Source organism: Aethalodelphis obliquidens, unplaced genomic scaffold (genome assembly GCF_003676395.1).
Source record: "Aethalodelphis obliquidens isolate GAN/ISIS:26980383/991018 unplaced genomic scaffold, ASM367639v1 scaffold105, whole genome shotgun sequence".
Lineage (NCBI taxonomy): Eukaryota > Metazoa > Chordata > Mammalia > Artiodactyla > Delphinidae > Aethalodelphis > Aethalodelphis obliquidens.
Window position 1 is genome coordinate 1147205 of NW_020838049.1, and position 15375 is coordinate 1162579.

A 15375-nucleotide genomic window follows, 5' to 3' on the forward strand; every position below is an offset into this window, starting at 1 on the left:
ATGTTCCTCCATAGATTGTCTATGTTTTAAAATATATAGTGTATTTGTGGAAAATCTGGGGTATAGTAAGGCTAACAGATCAGGAGATTAAAAGACAGGTTTTTTTTTATTGAGAGGGGGATCAATGTCAGAGTAGGAAGACATGGAGCTCACTTGCTCTCTAAACACATCAAAAATACATCTAGGGGCTTCCCTGGTGGCGCAGTGGTTGAGAGTCCGCCTGCCGATGCAGGGGACACGGGTTCATGCCCCGGTCCGGGAGGATCCCACATGCCGCGGAGAGGCTGGGCCCGTGGGCCATGGCCACTGAGCCTGTGCGTCCGGAGCCTGTGCTCCGCAGCGGGAGAGGCCATAGCAGTGAGAGGCCCGCATACCGCAAAAAAAACAAAAAACAAAACAAAAAAACAAAAAACCCATCTACATGTGGAAGATTACTCAAAGAAAACTAATTGGAAACCGGCAGAATATCTCCTATAAAACCAAAACTGCAAGGAAGATCTCCATGTAACTGGGTAGACTTTGGGGGGGAAAGACATCGGGTTGGAACCAGCACCCCTGGAGGGGTCTGTAAGGAAGAGAAAGGTCCACAAAGGTGGACCCTTGCCCTGGGGAGACCCCATGCCTGTTGGGAAATCCACGGAGACAGAAGAGCTGGAGAAGCCTAGACTCTAATTGTAAGGAGTGCGTGTGTGCTGGCTTGCCAACAATCAGAGCAGAGAGAGACTTGCACTGATGGCTGCCACCTCATCACACTTCCCAGTTTGAAGGGGCAAGTGCCCAGTGCCCCTCACTCCACACTACAGCCTGGCAGGAGATCAGGGGAAAGATTCAGTCTACCTGCTAGAAGTGGGATTGCTGAATCACACGGGAGTTCTATTTTCAGTTTTTTGAGGGACTTCCATACTGTTTTCCATAGTAGCTGCACCAATTTACATTCCCACCAACAGTGCACAAGGGTTCTCTTTTCTCTACATCCTTGCCAACATCTGTTATTTGTAGTCGCTTTGATAATGGCCATTCTAACAGGTGTGAGGTGATATATCATTATGGTTTTTACTAGCATTTCCCTGGTGATTAGTGATGTTGAACATCCTTTCATGTACCTGTTGGACATCTGTATGTCTTCTTTGGAAAAATGTCTGTTCGGTTCCTCTGCCTATTTTTAAAATCAGATTGTTTCCTTTTTGCTGTTGAACTGAGTTCCTTTTATCTTTTGGATATTAACCTCTTATCAGATATAATTTGCAAATATATTCCATAAGTTGTCTTTTCATTTTGTTGTTTTCTACTATGCAGAAGCTCTTTAGTTTGATGTCGTCCCACTTACTAATTTTTGCTTTTGTTGCTTGTGCTTTTGATACCATATCCAAAAAATTGTTGTGAATACATATGTCAAGGAGATTTACCACTATGTTTTCTTCTTAAGAGTTTTATGGTTTCAGTTCTTTACTCCATTTCAAGTTAATTTTTGTGAGTGGCATAAGATAGGAGTCCAATTTCATTATTCTACCTGTGATGATCCAGTTTTCCCAACACCATTTATTGAAGAGACTATCCTTTTCCCATTGAGTATTCTTGGCTCTCTTGTCGAATATTACTTGACTGTGTTTGTGAGGATTTATTTCTGGGCTCTCAATTTTGTTCCATTGGCCTATGTTGTCTTCTTTCCTATAGTTTCCATGTCTTGCTCAAATTACATATCTGATCATACATGTTATCTATCCATCTTTTCCACTAGAGCGTTTACTATATTAATCATAGTTACTTAAAATTTCCTGTCTGATATTCTAATATCTGTGTCATATCTAAAACTGGTTCTGATGACTTGTCTCTTGATAGTGTGTTTATTTTTTCCATTGCTTTTTTGTAGACTTCATAATTTTTGTTGAAAGTCAGACATATTGTGTAATGCAGTAAAGATGAGGTAAATAGTTTTCAGGCCTTGAAATGGGCTTTTTGTTTGGTCTTAAGCATGGGTAATTAAGTCAATCTGGAAGGGAATTGAGAGTTGGGCTGTGTTTGGGTTTTGTTGTTACTATGATTACCTTTAGTACTCTACATGCTTCAAATTCCTCTTACGATGTAAACTGCCTTGCCAGAGGTTTTTGTTTTCTCTTAGTTTACTTCCACATCAGCATCTGCTCCACTCTCAGTTTTAGATCTTTTGTGTCTTCTCAGAAATGGTCTTTTCCACACTTGTGCCCCTCTCCCAGCAGTAGACTGCTGTTACCTGTCAGTTGATGTTTGTTAGCCTGGTAGTGGTAGGTATTCTCTGTTCTGAATCAGCATCAGCGTTGGGTTTTGTTCCTGGGTCTTGGGATAGGGTCTTCTCAGTAATCCAGCCTTGCCCCAGCTGTAGCAAACTTGTTCTTGGCCCAGTATGCATTCCTGGCCTCTGGGGTAGAGGTAGTTTTCTGTTTCCCAGGTGAGCTGTGTTTCCACTTCTTCCCTAAGGGCAACTGCATTTGCTGCTCTTCCTCCCCACAACCTTTCCCCCTCCTCCTGCTGTGGCTTAAAGCTTGTTGTTGTTGTCAACATAGAGGAGATAGAAGGGTCAAGGCAAGGCTTTACGCCTTTTTTGCAGTGCTTCTATTACATTCCCCCAGGCTTTCTCAAGACTGTTATTCCACCCTCAGTATTTCTTGTAAGATGTGTGGAGAGAAGCTTGCAAGAGAGGGCAACTTCTCCCTTGTTTTATGTAGTTACTAAGGGTTCTATATTCTCACACTAGACCACACTCAGCTTTAAGCAATTCATTAAAAATTTTGGCTAAGGGAATTCCCTGGTGGTCGAGCGGTTGGGACTCCGTGCTTCCACTTCAGGGGGCTGGGGTTCAATCCCTGGTCGGGGAACTGAGATCCTGCAAACCACGTGGCGCAGACAAAAAAAAAAATTTTGTTGTTGTTGAATTCTTCTTACTGGCTTTTATGGTATCTGGCTGCATCTGCCCCCGAAGAGCAAGTGCTTGCATCTGGTCTCTCCTTGGAGGCCCCTTTCTTTAGATTTGGGGTTGACTGCTCTGCAATCTCTGATGGGTTCAAGGAAAGTTTTGAATTTCCAGACAGTCCAGTGTTTTTTGGTGGAAGGGTAGAGGTAATATCATTTTAGTTTTCTACATCCTAAGCAGAAGCCAGAAGTCATGGCACAAATTTTAATCTTGCTCATTGTAAGGCTGCCATGTGGGATTCAGTCATAAGGCTTGTGCCAAAATCTAGCCAATCGTACAAAATCTTAATGTGTCTCTGGAGAAGTAGCCTCCAAAGTCTTCCATATCCTAATCTTCCCAAATTGTGAATATGTTACATGGCAAAGGGGAATGAAGGGAGCAGACGGAATTAAGTTTGTAAATTGGCTAACCTTACAATAGGGTATGTGGGCTTGTCCAGGTGAGCCCAATGTAATCAGAAGGGTCCTTAAATATGGAAACGGAAGGTAGAGGAGTCAGTATCAGAGTGATGCAATATGAGAAAGACTGACTATCCATTGCTGGCTTTGATAATGAAAGAGGGCCATGAGGCAAAGAATGGAAACAGCTTCAGAAAAGTTGCAAAGAAACAGATTCTCCCCTAGAACCTCTAGAAGAACACAGCCCGGCCAAACATCTTCATTTTAGCCTAGTGAAACTCATTTTGGACTTCTGATTTCCAGAACTATAACACATTTATGTTGTTTTAAACTAAGTAGTAATTTGCTATAGTAGCAATAGGAAACTAATACAGTCTCTGGTGCTCTAAGAATTGTGTATAAGGAGCTCTGGTAACAAAAATTTTGTTTGTGAAAAACGAACCAAAAATGAAAGCCAAATGACAATGTAAGAAATCAAACTGAATATAATGTAAATAACCTAATAAAGTGATTACTTCACCCTGATAAAAAGGAATTTTTTTTTATTAAGGAGGAGAAATTGAATCAAGTATTTTAGATCTATGCTATAAACATCTCAACAAAGAAATAAGAAAAACATGTCTTACAAAATTCTTTCAACAAGTGCTCTAGCCAATACAAAATAATCACAACTGAGAGATAAAAATCTTACTAAAAGTTGAAAAGGTCGTTTATGAGCACAGACTCAGAAAACATGTGACTCTTGATAGGTATGCAATGTGAGAAATGCATTGCAAGAGAAATCTGTACATATTCATGATTAAATAAACCATAGAGGCTCTAGTGCAGCTACCACTACTGCCTTTGTTTTCAACTTAAATTTTTATCAATGAATAAAAATTAAAATGAACAATCATGTACAGTTCAATGAATCTTCACAAATTTAATATATGGTGTCCATGTTACCAGCCCCCAGAAACAAAATATTCAGCACTCCAGGTGCCCTCCTTTCTAGCCAGGACCAATTCCCAAGAATAAACATTATCTTGACTTCTAAAATTATAGCTTAGTTTTGCCAGATTTTGAACTTTCTATCAGTGGACTCAAACAGGATATACTCTTTTGTGTCTGGGCATTTTTCCCCCCTCAACCTTGTTTCTGTGATTTGTTCATACTATTGTATATAATTCTAGTGTGTTCATTCTCATTGCTGGTAGTATTTCATTATATGAATATTCCACAGTTTATCTAAATTTCATATTATTGATGGGCATTTGGATAGTTTGTTTTGATTATTATATAAATAGTGCTAAGAACATTTTGTGCTTTTGGTGTACAGAAATATGTACATTTCTGTAGGTTATGTACCTGGGAGTCATAGATATGCTGGTTCAAACTCGCATATGTTCAGCTTTATTAGATATTGATTGTACACTCCCACCAGCATGGCTGCCTTTTATCTTAAGAAAATGCAGGTTTGAATTTTTTTAACTCTGTTTGAGATAAGTGTACATTTACATGCACTTGCAAGAAATAATACAGAGAGATCCCCATACCCTCTATTTAGTTTCCCACAATGGTAACTAATACCTTGTAAAACTATAATATGGTATCACAACCAGGATATAGACAATGATATAGTCAGGATATGGAACGGTTCCATCACAAGGATTCCTCGAGTTTCCCATTTTAGCCACACCTACCCTCCACTTTAAACCATTTTTTCTGCCTGATGTGAAGTTAATAGGTGAGGAAACAATAGATGATCCTTTTGCTACAGAAATGTTTTCTACTAAGGTGAAGTAGCCCACAGAGAAGTATTGAAACAAGTGTTCAACAGGGATGATTAGCCTATGTTGGAAGGATATGCATTCATAAACAGCCGTATTCAGACTAGAAGTGAGCAATGAAGTTTACTAAAGATAGATCAATTTTGTGCCTGTGTAGATGGTTTTATAATAAAACTGAGATCATTCCACCTTTTGTGAATCCTAGGGTGTTAATCAAGTACGTGTTTTAGCATATGAATAATAAAGCCCAAGTAGTTGCTGGGAAACACTGGGAGGATTAGGGAGGGCTTGCTTCCTCTAAGTCTTCAGAAAAATTTCCCTTTTCCTTCTCTGCAACAGTTTTTCATAAATTAAATACCGGTGTTTTTATTTTATTCACCTCAGGGGGCAATATTCCATTACTCATAGGAGTTCAGACACTGGAGTCTGACAGGCTTAAGTTGAAATCCTGGTTCGTTACTTAGTAGTAACTGTGGACAAATTCTCTTAACCTTGGTTTTCCCTTTTGTAAAGGAATAATAGCATATTGTTATAATAAGGATTTTTGAGGCTTAAGTGGGATTTTTTATGTAAAATGTGGATTTCTCTTGCTCAGCTTGCTGTTGACTTTGCTGTGGATTTAACCCTCTTTCTATAGGTACAAATGGAGACCACTTGTCATGTCTAGATTCTTGCCCATGTCTGATTCCAGCATCCATTCATCTAGCATAGTTCTGCTGTTCCTTCAATGTCTACTTATATTCTTGAGTCAGGCTATGAAGATTACCTTAATTATCACTGTACTTTTTCTTCCTTTGCTTTCAAATGCTTTTAGTGTTTACTATTTCTTTCTTGTAATTCTCCTATAGTGTAGACACCATTTAGGGCACAGTCATCTCCTTGTTACATTTTAAAATAATCACTAAAAATTTGAGATTTTGTTATAAAAAATGCAAATGTTGACGAATATTACATCTCAAACTTAAATCCTGATTCCATAAAACCCTACCACCACAACCTTCTCTTACAGTCTTCACCATTTCAGTAGTTGTCTATTTGCTCAGGCTAAAATTCTTGGCATCATCCCTGACTCTTTTATTTGTTCCACTTTCAACTTCTATATATCAATAAATCCAATGGACTCTGCCAGCAGACTTATCTAATATAACTTGCCAGCTCCTCATCCTTTAACCAACCTGTTCTAACCAATCACCATGTCTCACTTCTATGACTGCAATATCTCCAACTGCATTCCTGATTCCTCCCTTGTCCCCTCTATGGTCTCTTGTTCTCCCAAAAGCTAGAGTGATCCCTTATAAACATATTTTAGGTTACAAGTATTATTTGCTCAAAATCATCTAGTGCTTTTCCATTTCACTCATAATGAAAGAGTCCTTATAACTGCCTATAAATTATGAGATGCCCTAACCTACAGACATATCTCTGACCTCATCTTTCTACTTTTCAATTCCTTTCTCATTCTACCTCAGCTACATTGGCTTCCTTGCTGTATTGCAAATATGCTAATCTTCTACCTGCATCATGGCCTTTTCATATGCTGTTCCTTCTACCTAAAAAGTTTCCATTCCAGATATCGACACAGTTCATTCTCTCACTTCCTTTGAGTCTCTGATGAATATTACCTTCTCATAAGGTATTCTCAGGTAACCCAATATGAAATAACACCAGTTTCAGTGGATGTGTTTATAAACACACATTAGAAGACTCTAGAAGGTGGAGACAAGAAGGCAGACTAACTAGGAACCTCAGGACCCAAGGTACAACACAACAGTGAAGTCCTTGGGTTTTCTTTTTGACCCATATTTCTGGGTGCTAGAGAAACCAGAATCCAGAAATGGTAACAGGCAAAGATAAAAGAAGTCTCAAGAAAACCCTCCTCTCTCTAGCCAAAGGACCAGGAAAAGGGCTGCCTAGTAGGACAGAAAACTTTTAGACAATAACTGCTTACTCCAGCCAAACACTACAGGAAAATCTGCTGCTCCAAACCCACCACTGCCAGAAAAGGGTGGTTGGAGAGCCTCAGCTTCCACTCTCACTAGAGTAGTATCAGAGGAGGCAGAGCAGAGACAGAAGACTTTTATTCCCACAGGACTGGAATGAGGTGCACTTTCCTCTCCCTATGGAAAGTGGTGTCAGAGGAGGCCTAGTGGAGACTGTGACCACTGCCCAGATATAACAAGGCTACCCTCCCCCTTATAGTGTCAGTGGAAGCCACTTGGGGAGCAGTAACAAGGCATCCCTGCCCCTAAAAGCCAGGGTGGTATCAGTAGAGGTCTGCTGGGAGCTGTAACAAACCCTCCTCGCACCACTATGTCAAAAGAGACCAAGTGGGTAACCTGGACTTTCATTCCCCACCTGACAGTGCCCTTCTCCCCCAACTAGAGCAGTGTCAGAGGAGGCCTGTTGAAACACAAAATTTAGATAAGATTCAGTCTTACAATACCCAAAATGTCCAGGTTTTAATTGTCATATAAAAAACTAGTAAATTCAACTTGAATGAGAAAAGACAACTGCCAGCATCTAGATGACACAGATTTTAGAATCACAAGGATTTTTCAAGCAGTTATAATAAAAATGCTTAAACAATAATGAACACACTTGAAACAAATGAAAGAACAAAGTCTCAGTGAAGAAACAGAAGATATAAAAAAGAACCAAATGTAACTTTTATAACTGAAATGTACAATAACCAAATTTTTAAAAAAATCAAGAATGAGCTTAACAGCAGAATGGAGGGGACAGAAGAAAGAATTAGTAAACTGGAAAATAGAATAATAGAAATTGCTGAATTTTCAACCTTCAGATTAATTCTACCAGTCATAGCCTATAAAACTTCCTGAACAAGAAAATTTTTGTTTACTTCAGCTAAAACTATTCATTCTGATATTTAAATAGGATAAGGTATTTATATTAGTGTTCTTGCCTTTACTTCAGGCAGTTTGCATATGGAACGCTTTGAAGACCCATAGGAAGAGTGTAAAGTAGACACCCCCCACTGGATTTACCAGAGGACTTTAAAACCTTTCCTTATACATCTCCTAGCTCATTGCTATCGCTCATCTAAATATGTTATATACATTCTTCTTTAATTACATAATAGAAACTAGTTAAAAGCATAAGAATTATAAAAGAAATATGAAAACTATATTTGCAGATGATATGCATAGAAAACCCGAGACAATCAATGACAAAACTAACTTGAATAAAAGGATTAAGTAAGACAGTGACTTATAAAATTTCATACAGAAGTCAATATGAATTTTCGGGGGACACAATTCATTCTACAACAGGTCTGTAGGAAAGTTGTTCTGTTCTTCACATTTTTTTTCTTATAGTATTTTTGTATGAATGCTGTGCTCATTCTCTTTTTGCTTCTTATATTTGAATTAGTTGGATTTTTCTCTATAATTAGGAGACTCCTGTCCTATGTGTATTGATGGAGGTGGTCCTCAGGGTTGTTTTCTAGCATGTACCTCCCAAGGACTCCCTCCTTAAAATATGAAACATTTTCTTAAAGAAATGGTTTGGTTACTAAGAATTGACACAAAACAGTTTTAAAAAATTAGTCAAAATTTGGACAGATTTATAAGAAGGACTTGAAAACAGTCAATAGCTTCTGGTAGTCCATAATGGTATAGTAGTCTTAGGAAACAATATTGGGGAGGTATTTCCAGGAATATGAAACAATACCTACTTTTAAACCCAAGTGCCTAAATCTCTAGCTAAGTACTCTAGGATGGAACCTTACTTCCCTTCAGCCTTTGAGTCCTACCACTCCTACCTACACACACACACACACACACATACACACCATGATTCAAAAAGTAAGTTTTCCTTAATAATTTTATGTTCTACAAGGAACTCAATTAGCTCTAGAATTTACCCAATATTATTTGCTATAAAAATGCCAGCAGTGTTCCAAAAGCAGCTTAAAATATTTCTCTTACAAATATAAAATATCTATGGTATGGTTTTCTCTCTGTGGCAATTTGGGTTTCTACAATAATTCCACTGCCTGTAAAATTATTTGGCTTTCTAAAGTAAACAACAGATTAATTTTAGTATAACAGAAATTTCAGAATAAAATAAATAATCATTATTATTTTGAAACACAGACATCAATATGCTATGTTTTGTAAGGCAAAGAACTACAAATTTTTTTGAGTGGAGTAAACAAAACACCGCAATTCAAAAGTTTTAGGTTCCACAATAATGATCAATACTTAATGATATTCGTACCTGACAACCAGAGAAAAATGTTATTCCCTAGATCTTCTTTAAATTCATCATTAAAGAAATCAGTGGATTCTGGAAATGCTTCCTGGAATGTTGCATAGATAGCTTGTGCCAAACAATCAGGATACACCTACCAAAAACAGAGTCATATTAAAATAATTCCATATTTCATATAACATATCTCAACTACCAAAGAAATTACTAAATTTGTGAAATATACGTGTCCCTTTTTTCTTATAGCTTGCTTTTGGCCATTTAGTACTTCTTTGTATTTCTAACTGAGGAATATGAACAAAGAAGAGTTGAAAATAAAGTCAGTCAATTTGGCTATTTGTTAGCATTTTGGGAAAAAAATTTAATTTGGATAAAGGATGAAGTTACAATTAAGATAAGATACTCTAATGATTCTACATTTATTTCATTTAACCTTGCTATTGATACCCTCTTTCAGAAAAAGAACACTGTCTTTCAGGTCATTATAATAAAAAGCATATTATATATATTAATTGAAATATATTTGACATGTAATACTATGTGAGTTTAAGGTGTACAACATGTTGATACATTTGTTTACTGTAATATGATTACCACCATGGCATTAGCTAACACCTCTATCACGTCACACAATTATCACTTTGAGTGTGTGGTGAAAATAAAGAGCATGTTTTTAAATAATTGAAGCCTGTTTAGGTGAGTTAATATATTATAACCACAACTGTAAAATTATGATCCGATTTTATATTTGTATCATACAAATAGATGGTACTATCAGTATTATATTAGACTTAAAGTCGCTTGACTACTAAGCTTCTCTTGGGGACTGACTAAACACAGGAAGATACCAGATTTTTAGAGTAAAGATTTAAAATATTTTATCTGCTATTTTGGAAGGCTGGCAGACACCAGAAATTAGAAGAGGCAAGGAATGGCTTCTCCCCTAGGGCCTCTTAAAGAAACTAGCCCTGTTGATACCTTGATTTTAGTCCTCTAAGACTCATTTTGGACTTCTGACCTATATAACTGTAAGACAATGAATTTCTGCTGTTTTAAGCCACTAACTTTGTGATAATTTTTACACCAGCAATAGGAAACTAATATAGCCACCTAATCCAGTCGTGCTAAAATCTGCTGGTATGGATGGTATTCTTTGAAGAACTCCATAAGTTTTTTTGGGTAGGGGAGTAGAGGAGAGGGAAGAATGCTTTAATATACTGATATATTTAATTTTACTGAATAAACCATGAACATTTTTACTACCAGAAAAATCACATATTATAATTGTGGTATATAAAATCACACTAATAATCAAAATTTAAAAGTTGAACAAGGTAAGTAAGAGGAACTTTTAAAAGTTTTCTGTGAATATCTCACCTTCAGGAGATTAGGGGAAAAAGAGACCAAGTGTCAAATGGTGTTGGGAAAATTTCTGAAGGAATATCATTGTATGACATTGGAAGAAACTGAAGCAAAAGCTATACTAAATATGTTCAGATTCAGTTAATTTGTACTGAATAGTGAGACCTGAAGCTAATTTTTTGATTCTTAAATATTAATAGTTTTCTCTTTCTGTGGTAAGATAAATCAGATGAGCCAATAGTAAAAAAACACCTTCTTATCTGAATGAGCTAAAAATAATAGAAATTGGTCAATGAGAGTTGAGGCTCCATTTCTACTTATAGAGCTGTGGAGGTAATAGACCTGTAGGGAGGTGGCGTGGTTCTCAAGTATTGAGACAGGGAGAGGGAACATTATAAAATGACTGAACAAAGGTCAAGGGGTCAAATCATTAAGGTGTACATGTTATTTGTTCTCAAGTGAGGCTCTGAATCTTGGTTAAACAACTTCTAATTTCTCCTTGGAAAAAGCCACTGAAAATAGGGACTTAGAAAAAAAATCAAGTCATGATTTGAGAAGGATTATAAATACAATATCTATCAAAAGGCATATCCATCCCAAGGGAGAACATTTGGACCATAAATGTAAGACTAGAAATTACAGAATAAGGGATATGCAATGGTGCCACTACCTCCTTTGTTCACATTAAATAGGTCTTTTATTCTTTTCTTAAGAGCCCTGTGTTAAACCATGCTTGATTCCATCGAGCCATGTGTATAGGCTAGAAACACCACAAAGGGATAGACTAGGTGAAAGCGTATGGATAGGAGAATCAGCTGGTTTTGTCATCTCTAGACAATTTTAATGACCAAAAATCCTAATCATTAACTATTATTTTCCTGCAAATAAGAAAAATAAATTTAATATTAGCAGAGAAAATCTTAGTCTATCTTTCAGAACATTAGTGTTCTATAAACAATTTATGAATCTTGGATCAACCTCTTCATCTGATGGACAACCAGCTGTGGAACTGAGAGACTGAATGTCTTGCAAAGATCACCTGGGTAATTATGAGCAGATTCCAGATGTGAAGCCAAGTCCCTTATGCCCAGTCCACTACTGATTTCCTTCTACGATACTGTATGTATATGTTTGTGAGATAGATCAAGATTGAGCATAAATATTTGGCAATTTAAGTTTATGTTTTCATCATGAAGGACATTTATTTTTATTTTAGGTTTTACCCATGAAAACACTGACTGACTCAAAAATACTTCTGTATTTCTGAATTACAGATGTCTGTACAACAAAGTATTTGAATGTGGCTTCTGCTTTGAAACGCTAGATGTTTACATTTTAAAACACTCCATGAAATTCCTACATGTCTTCATTTCACACTACTCAAGAACATAAATTATTTTAACCAAATTATTTTACTATAACAGACATAGTAAAACATTTGATTCATAAATTTGTCCATTGTTCTTTACTGTAACATGTGCTTAGTACTTAGGCATAACACAAGAAGTTAAGTCCTCTTAGATCAAGATACTTTATAAAGTAAAATGATAATTTTGTAAGTAAAATACCAAGACTATACATAGAACAAGTCAATAGTTTTCAAATTATTAATATGCAAACAAATACATATACCACACTGAGGAGATTCTGTAAGGCTTTTAGTCAGTAGAATATAATATTCTGGGGTGGAGGGGCATGACTTTTAAAATATTATCATTATTTACTCTACTTTAGGCAATTTTGCTTGCAAAGTAACAAAATATGTTCTCATATGTGTTTAAATAAAATAACTATTTTTATATTTCACTTGCTATAAAAATAATTAGCATAATTAATTTCTATATTTACCTGAAAGAATGCATCCTTTCGACTTAGAGGTATGCTCATGAAAAGTGACACATAACTTTCTGAAATTCTATCAAACAAGGAATCTTGACTTTCTCTGTCAGGCTTAAAAAATAAAACACACATGGAATTAAAAGCATTAATGTTACAATCTAAAATTAGAACCTGTTTACATAATGTCAGTAACTCTATCTTCTTAAAGGGCAGATCAGTTGCTATAGTGGGATGAGCATGGGTTTTTGGCATCATGCAGACCTGAATTTGAATGCTGGCTCCATTATTCATTAGCAGCACTATCCCAGGCAAGTTAATTAAGTCCTAGTTTCCTTATCTGCCAAATATAGGTAATATACACATACCTTAAAGTATTATCTTAAAATTAAATAGGGACAAGGATTATGTTTTGTTTGACTTTGTATTTCAAGCCCTCAGCATGGTGCCTGGCACATTGAAAGCACACCAACATTTGATGAATTAATGAAGGTTCTTGAATAGTAGTTGGCATGCACAAGGCAATCAATGACATAGTTGCCTGCTATTATTCTATAACCATTCCAAATTTTTCATAATCAGTAACTCAGTATAAAATCAAAGCAATTACTGGAATGAGACAGCCATAGCCAGAACTAGTAAAATTGTGACATGAGAACTATACTAAAAACAAAGTAAGTAGAATGTCATAAGAAGGAAGAAATCTGTAGATAATAATAATGTCAATATTAAAGTCCTAAGGTAGCACCTTGAATTCTTGCTCTATTAAGCAATGAAGAGATAAATTAAAGTACAAATCCATGAATTAAATAAAGCAATAAAGATGAATTAGAGTCCAAATTCATTTTTGATGTCAACAGTAGAAGCATAAGCTGGCATTAATAGATTTTGGTAATAAACATAAAAAATGATCAAATTTAGTGGTAGTTTTCTATGAAATTAGCATGCCATATGAGCTGGGATTCATAAATGCATAGAATCTTAGACCTAAAATGGAAGTTAGATATCACCTAGGTTAAGCCCCTCTATTTTAGTGACTGCATTGATGCTCAGAAAGATTAAGAGAATTATTTAAGGTTATACACAGTTAAGTAACTGAAAGCCGGACTAGAATCTAGGTCTCCTAACTCTCAAAACAGCTTTCATGCTTGTGTAATAAGTTTATGGAAGGAGATGGTAGCAGAAATAATAATGATAATGTTAATAATTCTTGATCATTTATATAATGGGCAGTGGTTCTAAGACTTAGGCTTGTGTGACAATTAAATGAGATAATATATAATTTACTAGTAGAGAAAGTTGGCATGTTTCAGTTACATGATCTACACTTAACATGTGTGATGAAATACCCAAACAGAAAGTTGTAGAACATGTCTTTGACTAAGACAATTCAACCTAATGTCCACACCATATCTACCTCCACAGGAAACTGAGTAGCAAAATGGTACAGCGAATTTTTATACATGTTTTGGTATGTCTGAAAAGAAAACGTATCCTACAGCTTTTGGATATTCAGGTTACTGATATGTTCATTAGATCTAGCTATTTAACATATGTTAAATCATACTTACATTCCAGGAATAAATTTCTTTGGTCAGATTGTATAACCCTTTTAATATACTGAATTCAGTTTGCTAGTATTTTGTTGAAGATTTTTGCATCAATATCCGTCAAACAGGATATTGGTCTGTAGACACTTTTTTTGTTGTAATATCTTTGGCTTTGGTATCAGGGTAATGCTGGTTTCATAAAATGAGCTAGAAAGTATTCCCCTCTCTTCAATTTTTTGGGAGAGTTAGAGAAGGACTGGTGTTAATTCTTCTTTAAATGTTGGCACAATTCATCAGTGAAGTCATCTAGTCCAGGACTTTTCTTTGTTGGGAGGTTTCTGATTACGGAAACCTGATTGAATCTCCTTACTAGTTATAGGTCTATTCAGATTGTCTATTTCTTCATTATTCACTCTTGGAAAATTATATGTTTCTAGGAATTTGTCCATTTTATACAGGCTATCCAATTTGTTGTTATATGTTTGTTCACAGTACTCTAATAATCCTTGTTATTTCTTTGCCAATAGTAATGTTTCCACTTTCATTTCTGACTTCGGTAATTTGAGTGCTTTTTTTTTTTTTTTTGAGCTACGCTGAAAGGCATATGAGCTCTTATATGAGATCTTAGTTCCCCAACGAGGGATCGAACCCATGCCCCCTGCAGTGGAAGCATGGAGTCTTAACCACTGGACTGACAGGGAAGTCCTCACTTTTTTTCTTAGTCTAGCTACTGGTTTGTCAATTTTGTTGATCTCAAAGAACTAACTTTTCGTTTTACTGATTTTCTCTACTGTTTACCAATTCTCTATTTTATTTATCTCCACTCTAATCTTTATTAATTCCTTCCTTCTTTGTTGTTCTTTTCTAGTTCCTTAATATGTAAAGTTAGGTTGTTGATAATATTGCTTTTTGATTTGTTTAAAACTTTAAATTTGTCGTTTAGCAATGCTTTTGCTTTATCCTATGAGTTTTGGTACACTGCGTTTTTTGCTTTCATTTGTTTCAAGTTATTTTCTAATTTCCCCTGTGATTTATTCTTTGAATCATTGGTTGTTTAAGAACTCTTATACATCAACAATGTGAGAATAATTTGTACATCCAGTTTGGAAACAACTTGGCACTACCTTGTGAAGTTGAATATCTTCATACCCAACAATGCAGCAATTCCATTCCTTCTCTATGTGTTTTGCAATTTTTGTTTGAGAGATGGACATCTTCAATAGGACAGTAAAACCTGAGGTATAAAGTAGTTATGCTTGGGAATAGGTACGTCTCTTCTCTTG

The 15375-nt window shown here is 36.0% G+C and overlaps 1 protein-coding gene across 1 annotated transcript in view; it reads right to left on the minus strand.

Annotated features, from left to right (window-relative positions):
* FAM227B (family with sequence similarity 227 member B) overlaps positions 1-15375 on the minus strand; it is a 253534-nt gene that overhangs the window by 193752 nt on the left and 44407 nt on the right. The window contains exons 8-9 of the mRNA XM_027096637.1: positions 12555-12656; positions 9354-9480 (exon numbers count right to left, since the gene is read on the minus strand). Of these exons, the coding sequence (XP_026952438.1) occupies positions 9354-9480; positions 12555-12656 (229 nt within the window). The remainder of the gene's footprint in view (positions 1-9353; positions 9481-12554; positions 12657-15375) is intronic.